Source organism: Ictalurus furcatus, chromosome 18 (assembly GCF_023375685.1).
Source record: "Ictalurus furcatus strain D&B chromosome 18, Billie_1.0, whole genome shotgun sequence".
NCBI lineage: Eukaryota > Metazoa > Chordata > Actinopteri > Siluriformes > Ictaluridae > Ictalurus > Ictalurus furcatus.
In genome coordinates this window covers 10,917,935-10,935,876 of record NC_071272.1, presented here as the reverse complement: position 1 = coordinate 10,935,876, position 17,942 = coordinate 10,917,935, and the positions used below count along the sequence as shown (strand labels likewise).

Genomic DNA, 17,942 nt, shown 5'->3' with positions numbered 1-17,942 from the left:
GGAACTATTGCCTGATTTTTGGGTTGTCAGGTGCGCCAAACATTAATGACAATGCATGTTTACTAGGTATATTTGTTTTATTCACAAAGCACCCATTTCCCCTTTATCTGTACAAGGTGAAGAAATAAGAAAAAGCTCAATAGCAATTAATATTTTCTGATAACTCGAGATGCATTCATGCAAACTAACCTGCACTGCAGGTTTATAAGCATAATTCATTGCAAAAAACAGGGGTATCGCTTTGCGTCATGCAAAAAGTTCAATACAACACAGTGCTTCCCCAGGAGTAATGTTGGGGAAGAAGTATCTAAATTAGCAAACAGCGTGTAAAAATACAAATCATATTAAATACATATATATTTTTTTCATGTTATCACTCTATTAATTTGATAAATGACACCAGCTAACAGCTTTCCAGTAGTTATTTATATGTCAGCAATGCGTAGATAGAGGTTTTTGCCCACATTCCATACACAGAAAAAAACTGAAAACCACAAAAATGGAGAAACGCGCTTTTCACTTGAAAGTGAGAACAAACATAGTATCAAGTCCATGCTAGTAAATGCCATCATTAATGTCTGTTTATCGCTCAGATTTCTGTTGTCTCTGTCTAATTAGGAGGCATTCCTTGGCTGATCCACTAGTAATGTGCATATTTCCAGTAGTACAAAGCTAATGGTGGTACATGGTTGGATCATTAGATCATTAGGTTCTGTGTGAAAATCATGAGGTTCTGTGTGAAAATGTTAACTGATAACTAACCTACCTACAAAGGAACGTCTTAGAAGCAAACGTCTACTTCTGGATGAATACAAGATAGCAGACGCATAAAATTTTGCAATGTTATGCTTTCTGATTTGATACCCGTTATGTTGCATATTATTTGGTAATCGTAGAACTAAATGTACATCAATAAATATGATAGACATTTTGAGTCCTAACATTCACCCTTATCCTATCTGTTAAGTTCTATCTGATTTGACTAAACTGTACCTAACTAGACTATGCTAAGCTGACAAGCTGACTGAGAGCGAGAAAAAGAGTGTGTAAAAATGAGACAGAGAAATGCTCTGGTATAACACTGCATTATATGAGTGATAATTAGTGTAGGATTGAGTTAAATCTCACTCTGACTTGTCACATTTGGTTTAGAAGGCTACATTAATTCCAAAAGTTCAAAATGCTATGGATCTTATTTTAGCAACAACAGTCCTGAACTCTGACTGTGTGTTTATACACCACTGTGTGTGTATGTGGTTGGTGTTTGCATTGGCAGTGCCTCTGATGATTGCGGTTGATAGGATGCTAGATGCTTAGATCTCCATTTGCAGGTGTTAGATTAGCACCATTATTTCTGACCAACATAAACCACCTGTCAAAATCCCTCTGCTCTGGAGGTCACCAGTAATACACAGAGCAGACACAATCAAATCACTTCCAGCCGTCAACTCAACCCACACACACACACACACACACACACACACACACACACACACACACACACACACACACACATACACACACAAACACCCACACGTTTGTCTTACTATCCATGCAAGAACCTTCCCTTGACATTAATGCAGCTAATCAATGTTATGCTACACCTATATCTAACCATAACCTCAGTAACCAAAAGGAAATGTTTTGTCTCTTGTAGTTTTTTTAGAAAAAAAAAAAGCAAAAAAGCTGCAATTTAAAAGTAGTTTTCTCATGGAGAGCAAATAATATGTTCCCACAAAGACAAAACTTGGATATTTCTATCCTTATGAGGACATTTGGTCCCCACCAAGATGTAAAAACACACACAAATCACATCAAATGTATTCATTTTCAGGTTCACCATCAACTGTAACATGAATTATAAATATCTACCTTACATATAAAACAGTTTTTGCCCAGAAGCTATTCCATGTTTGGCCAGACATCTTGGCCTGGTAGAATAGCCTGTATAGCCTATATATAACATATAGCCACCAAGCAGTAATGCTGTTTATTTCGCTTATTTAGCTTCTTAGTTAACAAGCTAATTGTCATATAACTATTGCTAATAGCAGCAGCCCACAGACTTGTTTTCACCAACAAACTTTGCACCAACCAATGCTGACAGATAAAATAATGTATTTATTGAACTGCAGGCTAACTAATTAACTAGCACGTCTGCTAAGAACAACTGCATTCATTTTTAGCACCAGGCTAGCCTATAGCCTTGTTATCTAGCTTGCTAAATAATGTCAACAATGTTTTTTTTTGTTTTGTTTTGGGGGTTTTTTTGCCTTTGTGGTTATTTTACTATTGTACCAACAGTGATTGGTAAATTAAATGATGTTACTTTGTGTTCAATCATAGTTCATTTTGTTATAAATGGACAGTTCATTTAAGCTAGGAAGAGCTTTTTTCAGTTTACTCTATAATGCCAGTTGTGTACTGTGTTTATAAAGCCTAGCTGGCAAACCTATGTATTTCAGTCATGTAAATAAACTAGGTTTTGGTTTGGTGCTGTAATGTTTTTTATTTATTTGTTTTATTTTATTTTTTAAAGAAAATAAATACGTCATCTTTGCAATCACAACTGAATTGCCAAATGCAAAATGATCTAAAGATAAATTGCTATCATATTTCACTGTGTTCCTTTTTTGCTTTGACAGGATGCATCTGCTTCCCTCTCCACTCGTTATGCCTTGGTCTGACCTATTAGCAGGTGATATACCATGCCTGTGAGCACCTCTCTACTGGACAAGGATGTCTGTAAATCTAATCTGAATTAGACTCAATAAAGAAATGACTATATAACCTCATGATGGTTTTTGATATGAAAGAATACCATGTGTGCATGAGACAAATTTAATAATTACTGCAAACTGAATTCCGTATAGAAGAAATGCATGTAGTCCCAGAATGTAGTAGAAATTGTTTTTCCCACCCACCATCCAGCTCTTCTCTATGATAAGACAGCTACCAAATGGAGAGGATCAATGCTAACATGTGTTTCTTCTGAGACATATGAATCCAGCCATCCACATCTTTCCAAACTGTTGCTTGTGCTGCATCACAGAATAGCATAACACTCTCGGAGGAAAGCACAATCTACCCCTGTCCACATACAAACCTGAGCTCATAGACCCCTACGGTTGGCTAGTGTCACTTTGATTGGCAGAGGAAAGAGACTATGCCCCTCCCACCCAGACAGCACAGCCAATTTTACTCCCTTGGCTAGGTCCAAGCTTTTCTAGAGCTTGAAATTGATTTTGAAGCCTACTAAGGCTTTGGATGAACTATCTTCAATAGCATATGTTCTATATTAGGCGTGTAATTCGACGACTCTGTGTATCTGTATCTGCTTAGTGTGCCAAATATCCGTATCTTTCTTCAGATTTGAACCTAAAGTACTTTTTTAAAAATTAAATATGAATATTATGACTATGTGCCCAGAAACAATGGAAAACACTGGAAAATAGCCCAGAGGTAGAAATGCCAGCACTGCCTGCTAGTCTAGCACTAGTCTGTGAATTCCAGCATTTACAGTTCCTCAGCCTCAGCTACATCACTTGAGATGTGCATGTGTTTGTTTTTTCTATATTGTCTAAAAATTTTGTTAATTCTATTTCCCTTAATATAAACAGAATACTAACCTAATTTAAAGAAATGACCTGACCAGGCACTTACTAAGAGTGAATGAATAAACGCTTGTTCTTGTTCTAGTGAATGAACATGGTTTATCTTTGTCGCAAAAGCTTCTTATCTGACTGCTCGCTCATGCCGGCATGAAAGTAAAAACCTCCACGCTACTTTTTTTGTTTGTTTGCATTCCATGGGATCTCAGTCTTAATGCTCACCTCTAGTGTATGTGTGTGTGCGTGTATGTGTTTGTTTATGTCCTCACACTGGTACATGTCTTCCCTGGAGAGAAGGTATTGTGAGGAGAAAGGGCTGTATGGTATGATGACTACGGCAGGAGACAGGCGTCGATGGTGGTGAAAGAACAATTTAGGGGAAAATTTCATAACAGAAAAAAAGACACCAAAAATAGAGTGTCAACTTCTAGTATAGAAGTAAGTTTAACTATTATTATGAGTAATGCCATGCGTTCTTTCCTTTAATGAATGAGATCAATGTTAGTGCTGACTGACAATGTTTCTCTACTCACACTCCTAATTAGATTCCTCCGTGCTGTAGGCCATGTTGGGCTACCCCACCACTCATTAACCTCTCGCCCTTTGGTCATCCAGCAACTGAGAGGATGTTTCATCAGCTCCAGCAGCTGAGACTCTGCAAGGGGTAGAGAACGGGGGGGGGGGGGGGGGGGGATTTGAAAGACAATCGGTTTGACCATGGCCTGAGAATGCTCCATGCCACATGCCCATTCCCAGTGGGCAGAAAGAAACGGCATGGATATTGATACTTAAACCATCTTACATGAAATTAGAGTCTGGCTGTAAACCTGTCAGTTATATTTTAATATCCATTCATTCAATTTCAGTAAGCACTTTATCCTGGCCAGGGTCTTGGTGGATCTGAGGAACGCTGGGCAGGAATACACCCTGGATAGAATGCCAATTCAGTCACATCTAGGGGCAATTTTAGCATAACCAGCACACCTACTGGCATGTTTTTGGGAGGTCAGAGGAAACGGGAAAGCCCGGAAGAATCCCATGATGATATGGGAAGAATATGCACAGAAACTCTACACTGATGGTAACTGAGCCCAGGATTGAACTAGGCACCCTGGAGACGAAGATGTAGATTATAAATCCATCCTGCAGCATCATCTTCTCTCATGTTCTTTTCATCCTAACGCATCCACTTTAGCTGTGTAACCACTTGGTCAGTGGAAGCCCATGTCTACCAAAAGGCCATCACCCACAGGAAGGAGTTAAATGGTGGTGCGTGCATGCTCATGCGGTGTGCTCATGGAACCCAACCTTGTTGCGTGCCTACAAATCCCCAGAAATCCACCACTTATTTGGTACAGCTGCCTGTACTGGTATGCTAGTACTGCCACCTCATAAATCAAGATGCCACAGGTCCCACAAATACACACAATGAACACTGTAGAGCAAATTTGAACAGGATAGCACAATGCCAGGGACAGAATGAACACGTGGATTACATATCAGCTCAGCATTCCTCAAAGAATAAATTTGTCAAAATGACTGACCTTCTGACTTGCCATCTATCTGTTAAACAATGATCATTGTACATAAATCAGATACATAGGATGGTATTTAATATGAACATCAGCCTGAGTCTGACACACCAGCATAACTTCTAAAAGCATGTCCAACATATTCCTGAATACTCATGATGAACGAGATGAGAACCAATGCTATTGAGTTTTTAATGATGTAAATCTCCCACCTGCCTCACTCCCTCATCCCTCATCCCATGTTTTGTTTGCTTCCTGGAAACCCAAATGTCATGATTTGTGGTTCTGAAAACAAAAGGCATGTAACCTTTGAATGCGAACTGGCACAAGGTGTTGAGGAATGTTTGTGGTCGCCATCTCTCCGGGTCTTTAAGAGCCACTGCAGCTGAATTACGAACTCAGGCATGGACCACATTTTCACACCAGTCTCTACTGCTGCACAGATAACCTGGCTAATTTAAGTTTGCGGCGGCTTGCCAACAAAGCCATAGCTACGAAGCCATCTATTGTGTACTATATTTAATTACCAGTAGCTAAATTGAGTTTTCATAGATCAGCATCAAAATCTTAGGCATCAGACATTCTTCAGTATCATGTTCCTCAAAATTCCCAACCTTTACACAGTTCCTAGAAAGCTGATATGTTGATTGGTGGTTTTTCTGGCTTTCTGGCAGGTGCATGTGGATCAGATGACATTTATGACTACTCTTCTGTCATTAGATTCTTGGATATCACTACTGTTCCAGCCTTTCAAGAAAACGATTATTAAAGGTTATTGTCATTCCGCCATTACATAACTGTTCTGTCATCATTTGAGTGTCAGCAATAATAAATCAATTGACAATGTTCAGATCATGGAGAGCAGACTGACAGTGGCAGGAGGACAAATACTGTACAGTGCCTTGCATAAGTGTTCAACCCCCTTGAACTTTTCCACATTTTGTATTGTTACAACCTGGAAATGAAATAAACTTGATTTTACCATTTGATTTGCTCAGTAGGTTTAAACATTTGAATATATATATATATATATGTGTGTGTGTGTGTATATATATATATATATATATATATATATATATATATATATATATATATATATATATATATATAATTTACACAAGGTTTAGACAAAAAAATAAGACATTTATAGGTTACATAAGTATTACATATCGATCCCCAGTGTGGTAGAACCAACTTTGTCTGCAAAGTCTTCTCAGATATGTCTCTTTTTACACATCTGGATCCTGATATTTTTGCCCATTCATTGTTGAAAAATTGCTCAAGTCATGTCAGATTGGATGGAGCTGGTTGGTGAACAGCAATTTTCTCAATCTCTGCTCCTTCAGAGTTACCCTTGGCCTCTTGATTGCTTCTCTGACTAATGTTCTTCTTATCTGATGAAAGACTTTTGTCATGCCATGTTCTTTCCTTTTTTAAATAACAGATTAAATGATGACATGTTTTTCCAGTTAGACAACTTTGTCTTGGTATGTTCACTAACAAACTCAGGATGAATCATGTAACCCTTTAATTGCACACAGACTGACTCCATTCATTAAATTAGATGATTTCTGATGGCAACTGGTGATCACACCAGAACTAATTTAGAGGTTTTGGAGCCACAGGGTATTATATCCGTATGCAATCACAACATTTACTTTTTTATTGTTAAATAAATTTGTTAATTTTATAGATTTTCCTCCTCACTTCAATATTATAAGCTATTTTATATAGAGTCATGGCACAGCATTCAAACAAATGTGGAAAAGTTCAAAGTTGTGAAAACTAATGCAAGGTACTGTAATATTGTTTTAATGGAACAATGGCACAGTCTCCACTTGAACATACACCATATCAGAACAGTTCTGAAGGAGCGCTGGTCTTTCTGAGAAGGAATTCCATCCCTTGGGGTTTGTCCAAACAGAGACAGCGTGTTCACTGCTTGTCACTCTGCCGACATCATGCCAAAAAATTCATTCTATTAATTTAGATGGCAGCTCATTTGACCCACTTCCCCGAAGCTGGTGGCAGATAAAGCAGCTGCAGACTTGTGTCCTGGCGTAACTCTGCTGCTAAATGTTGCTAGTGAGTAACTCTGGCAGGTGATTGTGATAATCTGCTTTGCTATATGTCCGTCACTGTGGGAATGTCTCAGAGACACAGTGGGGTTGCTGGTTAGCATTTGACTTCTGAGAAATCACTGACCTGCTGTATATTTCTGCTGTGGTTGAATAATGTAACTCCTATGTAATCAGCAAGTTATTGTTGGTGCAAAAAGGATGTCATAAATCATGAACAGATTTACAGTGATAATAATAATAGTCTAGGTACCATGTGAACTCACTGGTAATGAAATAATAATTGGAGAGCACTGGCTTGCTTTGTGCTGTGTACCTTAACAATTGAGTATTTGCAGAGGTAAGACACATGTAGCTGGCCCTGTTTGCTGAGACATGGTAAAAACAGGTGCAAACATACTAAAGTAACTATTGTGTACCCTTACAACAATGGCTCTGAATTAAATGTAACAAAAATGTCAGTGAAGTAATGGATACTGCTGGAGAACTACAGCTTAAACAAATAGCAGGAAAACTCACTTGCCCACAACCTTCGGTGTTCGCTACACTTCTGCCTCAGATCACATTAATTAATGGTTATCTGTGCTCCGAAGATGTGTACATTTCATATAGTTTCAATTCATATAGCATATTTCATACAGTTTATAGTTCATCGCCATTATGATGGTTCAGGGATGTGGTGATTCAGTGATCAGAATGTCATAAATTCAAATCCCAGCACTGCTACGCATCAACCAAATTAGCAAATATCATTACATTGGTGAAATCTAGAAACTCTAAAACTTTAAAGGTTCAGTGTAGAACCTGCCATAGAGGGTCCAAGTAGATCCCATTTAGGAAGTTAGGAATCCTACATGATTCAAGGAACCCTTTTGTAGAGCATTATTTGGGCCAGATAAAGTGGTGAGCTTGACTAAAGAGACTATTGTTGTGTAATAGGAGACCTAAACTGATTTGGGGACTTTAGTGTGCCCTTGGCCTGCCTCAAGAGGATCTACTGCCATCTACTGGAAACTATGGAGTGAACACTTATGGTGTTTTTAAAAAAATGTTTTTGTTGTTGTTGTTGTTGTTGTTTTTTAATGAACTGGAATGGATTGAATGGTCACAGTGAAACAACAGGACTATCCTAGAGGTGTGTGATTAATACACAACATAATAATAACTGACTATGAATGCAGAAATATTAATACTTGACAGCTGTAGCACTAAAACTATAACAGTTTTTACTTAATGGCTCTCTGGAAGCTGGGTGTAAAGCAATTACTCGTATATATGACACAAAAACCATATTTTACTGTCGAAACATTGAAAGTTTATTAGCTCTTACTTTAATAGCGTAATTAAATAGCTGTATTAATATAATTAATTAAAGAGTATTACTGTACCTCAATACTATTTCTGAAAATTTACTCAAGTATTATTTAAACTAAATGCTTGTACTGTTAGTCGAGTAAATTTCCAAGAGAAAAAACCGAGGTATTTTATTCCTTACATTTTCATTTTAACCTTCAGAACACTTACAAATCTCAAACGCTATGAGGTTTTTCTCATAGCATTCATACAGGACGAAATGTCCCCTTTTCACCTGTGTAAAAATTAACTATCAGCCTTTAAAATTCACCATTAAAACTAAAGAAGTATGTTCAGTTAGGTAAATTAGCTAGTTAAATTAGCTAGCTAGTCAAGTTATGTACTTGTTAAATTAGCTAACTAAGGTTTTCGTTGCCAACATGCTAATGTATAATTAAACATTAGCAAACCAGCAAGCCAAGTTTGTCTGACCTGTAGTCAGTTCTTTGCATCAGTTAAAAATGTGAACTTGTTGAACATTTAAGTATGTTTAAATGTAGATACTTTTTAACTTTCTCTTTAGACACATACTTTTACATAATATAAGTACAGTTTCTCAGTATTTTTTTTTTTTTACCCCTGCCTAAATCCCGTCATATAAAGCACAAAAAGAGCATGGGAAAATCATTTGAATCACATGAATGAGTGAGGATCAGTGAAAACTACTTAGAAAAATGTGTTTATTTGATTTTGATTTATTTGAAAGCTTTGTCATTAAAATAGAAAGGCATAAACAATTTTAGAAATGCTGGCAACCGATCTGCATGCCACTTGATTTAGATATAATAAACATATATGCATTTTTATAAATTGAATAATGTAATTTTTTGTAAATAATAATGTAAATATTGTTTCTTTAAATCTCTATGAATAACAATATTCTATAAAGATGAGATCCCTCTTTTAATGTATTTATTATATGCACCTACTAGTTTAAAACTTGCAGAGATTTAAACAAATAAAATAAATAATAAACAAATAAATAATCAAATAAAACAACTTATACATAAAACAGTGATGTAATAAATGCAGTAAAAGTTATTACATAGTCTACTATTCCTGTAAATACTTTCATAAGATATTGTCAATAAAAATAAATAAATAAATAAATAAATAAATAAGCCAGAAGACAAACCTCTTCCAGAGTCTGTGTGAAATCCTCATAATTTTTATGATTATAATCTAAATGCATTTTTGTCTGCTGTGTGTGAAGTTTGCAGTGAACATGGGCCTGTTTCATGCACTCTAAATTGTCTAGCCTATTTCTATTGTCCTTAATGCTTATTTTATTTGTTTGCATAGTTGGTTGCTGTATTTTCTTTTTTTTAATTGAAGCTGGAGATAGAAACAATGGATGAGGATGCCACTAGAAAAGGCTGGAAAGCGTAACAGGTTTAGATGCAGTAGAGGAGGATATAGAAAAAAAGGCTTCAAAGCTTTTGAAATCTGCAGTATGATAAGGGTGCAGGTAAATAGGTAAGAAGAACACTTAAACATTAAACCAAACTGTCCTGAGACCATGCTTTTGTCTTGTAGCATTCAGAAAGCAAACACTGCTAATAGTGAGCTCAACATCTCAAACAGCTTTGGTGATCTACTCCATCTACACCATCAGCCAGGATACTTCTCTCACCACCAAATACGCACTCAGAAGTAATCACTTTCCCCTGTGGACTCCAACCTGATTGCTGACTGCTAGACGGATGATGAGAAGCCATCAATGTTCTTAAAATCAGCATGGTACAGTATGTGAATCACTATTTCAGGAACACAGAGGAAACCCTGGCTGCTGCTTAGAAGAGTGAAAAGAATAATGCACTGGAAAAGATGGCTCTAGAGACATCTATAGAGTAAGATATGACCAGTCTCCTTCCAAACAAGTCACTTTATTATAAAACATGACTTTGGAAATGGCTGCCAGGAGTCAAGAGAGAAAACAGAAACTGAGGTATATATAGAAGCAAAAAAATAAACCTGAAAGAAAGAAATTTTCTGCAATGTGAAAGGTCATAGATGTGAACTGATTAGAAAGAAAAACTAAGGAAAGAAAAGTTCGAAAAAGCTGAATGAAAAATATAAGATAAAGTGGTTATACCATAATAAGGCCACACAGACTCACACAAATCACCTGTATGTGGTGTGCAGAGAGCAAAATCATCATTACACAATCAGAATAAAGCATCATTTTTTATTTTATTTACAGGATTCATTTAAATTTATGGAATGTAATGTTGTAATATTTACAGAGCATGGTGCTTATAGGCATTTAAAAAGAAATCTTTAGTAGAATACTTTAATTTATATATATATATATATATATATATATATATATATATATATATATATAATAACACCAAGCAGTTTATCAGAGCTCCAGTGCAGCATGACACCATCATTCATATCATTTTAAGTCATTTATACACTGACATGTCAAATAATTGCTCTAGGTTCAGTATTCAAGGTGAACTTTGAACTTCAATATTTGAACTTTGTATGTTTGCTCCATGACATGGATCATTATAGCTGCCCTTGCATATGTGTTTGAGCTCAGTGGTACGTTGGAGGTGCTGAGCCGGGCCTGGACAGAGCCTCTACAGCATGTCAAAAAGGAGACGCAATGGATCCCGTGGCCAGCAGGCTTATGGTCAGCAGAAACGCAGACCTCTGGCTGCCAAGGTAAGTGTGGTGTAGCTATAGGCTTAGTTGTGGAGTCAGTTAGACATTTGCTGCTGAAAAGTGAAAATATATACAGCTGTTTGGGTAAAAGCTAAAATATGTACAGCTATTTGGATAAAATTGATCATATATACAGCTGTTTGGGTAAAAGTAAAAATATATACAGCTGCTTGTGTAAAAGTGAAAATGCATACAGCTGTTTGAGTAAAAGTGAAAATATATACTGCTATTTAGGTAAAAGTATCAAATATTTACAGCTGCTTGGGTAAAAGTGAAAATATATGCAGATGTTATGGTAAAAGTGAAAATATATACAGCTGGTTGGGTAAGTATACACAGCTGAGCTCATAAAAGTTTCCCAGGATGGCCCTTTAATTAAAACAAAGAAAGAATGACTTGATATACAAATATACAAATAAATGAACTAAGGAAATTAAATTTGGTTTAGTTCTAAATTAACAAGATTTGAAGCTATTAAGATAATCTCTCACTTGTATGTATAGATGTAGAAACTATTTCAAATTTTTCAAGTTGACACATTAACTTTACTCTGTATTCTGAAAATGAATTTTATTTTATCCATTGTAAAAAATTAATCCAACATTGTAGTCCATTCATTTTTATTATTTAAGGATATATCATCTGAAACATAGACAAATATTTGTTCTCATGTTCAAATGAACAAATTTTCTAAATTGCTGTGACATGCAGAATTTTTAATTCAAACGCAGTACATGTGGCCCCTAACGCACTGTTAATTGTTGGTAATTAGTCTCTATACTCTGTGTAGTCTATGTATCCATGTACTATGTATGTATTCCGTGTGTGTGTGTGTGACTGAGTGAGATATTTGCACATCCACACATGGCAAATGCTTGTAAAACTCCAATGAGTTACAAGGCAGACAACCTACAATGTTTCCCCAACCTTCTTCCTGTTACCCCACTCCACATTTTTGCTCTCTTTCACCTCTCAGCACACCCACACCAAGTACACAATGTCCTTGAGAGCTTGTGAGTGTGTGCTGGGAAATGGGACAGAGCAAAATTGTGGATCTATGGATTGGTTTTGGAAATACTGCTTCAAGAACATCTCAACTTAAAACAACCCCTGTGCAAACCAGGTATTTGATGTATTAACAGCTTGAAGCTGTAATAAATAGATATTTTTTGAATTCTTTGTAACCCTGTGAAACCAATCTCTATTAGACATTGTTTCAGTGTTTGTTCACATTATGCATTTTATTATATGTATAATATGCACAAATATTTATCAGTACATTTCTTGTCAGTGCTGTTTGAATGTGCTCATAACCTGTAATAAGATTTTCACATCAATATAGTGTAATGTAGACCTATAATTTTATAAAGGAACTTAAGCATATAGACAGTGTGTAGTGTGAAATGGATATACTATTGTATATTCCATAAGGTTTACCATACTGCCTGTGAACTGGGATTTAAACTAAAATAACTATATGCTATAAAGATTATGTCATTATTCCTCTTGCCTGTGCTTCATTGGCTGGTCTGAGAGTGTACTCCGAACAGCTGATGGTCCAAAGGCCACTGACAACATCACATATCAGTTAGATTGCACGAACATATACTGTTTATTTATTATGCATCTCTGTAGCAATTGTTATTGCAGTTTCTTATCTAAATTACAGATAGGACAGGAATTATATAAGTGAACGCTGGATGTAGGTGTAGCACAGATTATTCCATCTAATGTGTCAATATGGAAATTGACTTCACTAGCACATTATGTGAAAGAATGACTTGTTCTTTCAGAAGATGAATCAATTCAAATGATTCATTAATATGTACATTATTACATATATATGTAATGTACATATATATTTAATGGAGCTATGCTGCTCCATTACACAAATGTATGGTACCAATATTGATATTGTATATTATACTTATACAGTATGTTGATTATCATAATTCGGATCTTATTTCTCATGATTTCATGTGTTACACATTGACAACTAATTTCCATTAAAAAATTTATGAACCTGTTTAGACTGATAACTGTTAGATGCTGATTTGTCATGGAGACATGATTTTAATTTTAAATTTACTAGCTCATTATATCATCAGTTTTTCACTGTGTCCAACTCACCTTCAGATAATCCTATCTCTTGACCTGATCTAAGGTTGTGCTCTCACCTATCTCTCTATGTCTCGCTTGTAGTGAGTGATATTTTGAGTTAAAACATATGGGGCCACTGTATCGTGTTATTTTAACACATTTTTGTAGACATTTTAAACATTTTCTAACATGTATTTTTCCCAAACATGAAAATTTTCTCAATTAGTGATATTTTTAAACTATAAAAAATGGTATTTTATCATTTTTTTTAATCATTTTGAATTAGTGGCACCAGACAATTATTACTAGGTGAAGCATCCTCTGTAAATAACAAAAGCATTTTCTTAACACTTAAATGCTCATGTGTCATCTTCCTGATAAAGTTTCAACTGTTTCAATTCTATTTATCTGTCCTTCGAGGATTTTGCGATCACATAAAATCAAGCAAACTCCACAATATTCGGAGGAACTTTGCATTTTTTTTTCAAATTAAAATTTTCTGCAGATTTTGGCCAAGACATGTCATCACAACGCGCATTCAGCCAAAGCCCTCTTTGATTCACGTGCGTTGAACATGAGTACAGCTAAAAGGTCTCATTTGCCAACAAACATTACTGTGAAAGACTGTGCAAAACAATTTGGTGCAATTGCGATTTTGCGAATTGAAGTAGCTTTCCACAAGTAAAGCACAAAAAACGCAGCAAGTTGCATTGGAAATTTTGAAAAAAGCCACACTAAATCAAGTATTTTTGCCGCAACAATCACAAAAAATCTCTGCAAAATCCTGTACGTACTGTTTAATACTGCAGAGGAACAGAACATTTTTTAAGTTAACAACATGAACGTTTCTGGATGTGAGAGTCGTTAAAAATATTTTTATGAATGACAGTTTGTTTGCGTATGTTTTGCTTCATAAGAATTCTTATGAGAATGATTTATGTTGGAGAAAAGTAAGTGGTTTATCTAAAACTGGAAACATTCTGTGTAATATTTACATCAACTATTTACATTTTCCCTGTTGTCTTAAAGGATGCCAATAATTCTTGCATTGAATGTACAATGAGGGTGCACGGTGGCTTAATGGTGTACCCCGCCTTGTGCCTGATGCTCCCTGGGATAGGCTCCAGGTTCCCCCGCGACCCTGAAAAGGAGTAAGCGGTTGAAGATGGATGGATGGATGAATGTACAATGAAAATACATCTTTGAAATCTATGTATCTTTCTTACAGAGTCTAAGGGAACCAGCAATCTTTGCTAAAGGTTCAAGCACTGATTCTGAAGTCCCCCATGATAAAGTGACTTTAACCCAAGCCCGGCGTGGCACTCCTTGTAAGACATCCCTTTGTGCTTTCAAATGAACCAAATCAAACTTTAAAATGAAAGAATGATAAAGTGTTCTTCCACAGCTCACCGGGCTGTGAGGGTCTATGCTGATGGAATTTTTGACCTCTTCCACTCTGGCCATGCCCGTGCCCTTATGCAAGCCAAGAATCTGTTCCCAAACACATGCTTGATTGTTGGAGGTGAGCTTCAGATGCACAAGTACACTCACAGACACCCTGACCATTGAAAAGGACACATCTATCTTCCACTTCTCACATACACCAATTTGGGTACCTGAGCAGCAGCATTAAGCAAACCTCTGACTCAAGAAATTATATATATATATATATATATATATATATATATATATATATATATATATATATATATATATATATATATATATATATATATAAACACACACACACACACACACACATTATATATATATATAATTGTATATATAATTAGTATTAAATGTAGTATAGAGAGAGGAGGACAGGAAAGGAAGGAAAAGAATGAAAAAGATTTCCTGATACACTATTTTATTGATACCAGGTAAGGTTTTATGCCTGACTATGATATAGCATGGGGAATGAAGGGGACCAGCATGGCACAAAATGTGTCATGAACGATAATCCAAGCAAGATTCGGAAAACCAGAAAAAAAATATACAAAGAAACAATGCTCAGAACTGCACGACATACTTGGCACAACTTTGCAATGAGAGGTAGAACAATGGGGAATAAATAGCAAAGGATCTAAGACTGTTTAACACAGAACAAGCGAACATAATGGGATAGTCATCCAATGACAGGGCAGGGGCTGAGATAGGACAAAAATCAAAATAAAGGCACATTTCAAAACACACTATAGCACATGGAGAAGTGAGGACAATAGCAAGCAGTGCTCGCTGTACTGGGAGCCACAACTTGCACTTACAGGAGAAATTTGAGACATCACTTAAAAATTTTCCATCATGCACCAAACTTAACCATTTATGAGTGTGTATGTGTCTGTGTTTTAGTTTGCAGTGACAAGCTGACACACAAGTATAAAGGCTACACAGTAATGACTGAAGCCGAGCGTTATGAAGCTCTTATACACTGCCGCTACGTAGACGAGGTGGTCTGTGATGCCCCGTGGACCATCACGCCTGAGTTCCTGAAGAAACACAGGGTCAGTAGAGTGTGACCCAATCATATTCCACTTTAAATTAAAATCATCACCTCATGAACTCAAGAACCAAAGTCTATTGTTATTTGCAAGCATTCTCAAATACTTAGTTTAAATGCTCTTTGCTGCAATTAAGACATTTACTAATAGTTTTGTTATGCAGATTGACTTTGTGGCCCATGATGATATCCCATACACTTCTGCAGGATCAGAAGATGTGTATAAACATATCAAATCAGCAGGTAGGGCCAAACAAATTGCAGAAATTTTATTAATTAGCATAATGTAGCCTATTAGGGGCAGTGGTAACTCAGTGGTTAAGACATTGGACTTCTGATCTGATGAGTTCAAGATGAATTCATGAGTTCAAATCCAAGCACCACCAACCTACCACTGCTGGGCCTTTGAGCAAGACCCTTAATCCTCAACTGCTCAGTTGTATAAATATGTAAGTTGCTCTGGATAAGGGTATCTGCCAAATGGCATAAATGTAATGTACTGTAATGTATTATGTGAACTGTAAAGGTGTGTTGGGATTATTTTTCTGTGGGTTTTAGGAATGTTTGTAGCAACACAAAGGACAGAAGGCATTTCTACCTCAGACCTCATCACACGCATCGTCCGTGACTATGATGTCTATGTGCGAAGAAACCTGCAAAGAGGCTACACAGCCCGAGAACTGAATGTTGGTTTTATCAACGTAAGACAACTGAATTAGGAATCTAATTCTGTGCTAGATGTTATTTGCGCCATGATTTTCTAAAATTTCTGCCCCATGACACTTCCTGTCTAAAGGAGAACAAGTATCGCCTGCAGAACCAGGTGGATAAAATGAAAGAGACGGTGAGAACAGTGGAAGAGAAGTCTAAACATTTAGTACACCGCGTGGAAGAGAAAAGCCACGACCTCATACTGAAATGGGAAGAGAAATCCCGAGAGTTTATTGGAAACTTCCTGGAGCTCTTTGGCCCTGATGGACCATGGGTGAGTGTGTGAAGCATTCATTACAATCCTGTATGGAGCAAATGCAGTTTTAGGGAAAATAGAAAGATAATTATTAATTATATTTTAATAAACACCATGCACTCTTTCCTCAAAAGCATATGATCCAGGAGCGGAGCGGGCGTGTGCTGCAGGCTCTGTCTCCATACCCGTCGCCCCACACCTCGCCCAGCAGCAGTCCCACAAGAGGACGCTCTCTCTCACCTCCGGCTCTCTGAACCCTACCACACCATTGCACCTCCTACAGCTAAAACAGGCTGTCACAGCAGCAGACAGGGAAAGTGATGAGCAAATTTCAATCCACCATCCTACACAACTCACATACTCAAGAACTGAAACCCACACGTACTTACCAAACCTGTCAAAGCCTGTCTGCTGCATTCCACAGCTACATTCACTAGCTGATTATAAAGTACAGCACTGTATGTACATCATATTAAAGTTATACACATTATATTTTCCATATTTCAATCTATTTGATCTGTATTTCCTGATTTTCTCAGAGACGCCATAGGGTCATTCCATTTCAAGTGATCCAAACACAGGTTGCTTAACTGTTTTAAAATGTTCTACATTTTTTGAGTGTATTACCTCTATGTGTTGCCATTGCAAAATCACCAGTTTCTTTTATTTTTTTCCCCAATTATTTTACTTGGTTTAACTATGACGGCCATCTTTATGTCATGGAACACAATAAATTTTGGTTATACAGCTGTTTACAGAAACCTCAATGTCTCATCTCAGGATGGGCCTAGCTCCTTATATCTCTAGAGCACATTATAAGGTGCATGTACATATATAAGCATTTTAGACATTTGTGTTCCTTAGAATTAAAACTGAAGTCCAAATATAATGCTCAAAATTGCTCACAGTTCCACATTCCTCCTGTGATCAAAGAATTAAGTGACTACTGAGCTGTAGATACTTTGCTTTTATCACAGGAGAAACAACACCATATCTCTGTTTATGTCACTTTTGATTGGTAAAACACCCAATTGAACATTGTAATTCCATATTTGGATAAAATCTATAGACATACCAACTGTACACCTGTAACAACATGATAGATCTGGCTGTTTCTTCAGATCTGGC

At 36.5% G+C, this 17,942-nt stretch overlaps 1 protein-coding gene across 1 annotated transcript; it reads left to right on the top strand.

Annotated features, from left to right (window-relative positions):
- The first annotated feature begins 11,108 nt into the window (after window positions 1-11,108).
- pcyt1bb (phosphate cytidylyltransferase 1B, choline b) lies at window positions 11,109-17,594 on the top strand. The gene is made up of 8 exons (XM_053649483.1): window positions 11,109-11,250; window positions 14,579-14,678; window positions 14,756-14,872; window positions 15,700-15,851; window positions 16,012-16,090; window positions 16,406-16,548; window positions 16,644-16,832; window positions 16,949-17,594. Exons 1-8 carry the CDS (start codon window positions 11,173-11,175, stop codon window positions 17,066-17,068), a joined length of 978 nt encoding a protein of 325 aa, XP_053505458.1. The 5' UTR covers window positions 11,109-11,172; the 3' UTR covers window positions 17,069-17,594.
- Window positions 17,595-17,942: the final 348 nt, after the last annotated feature.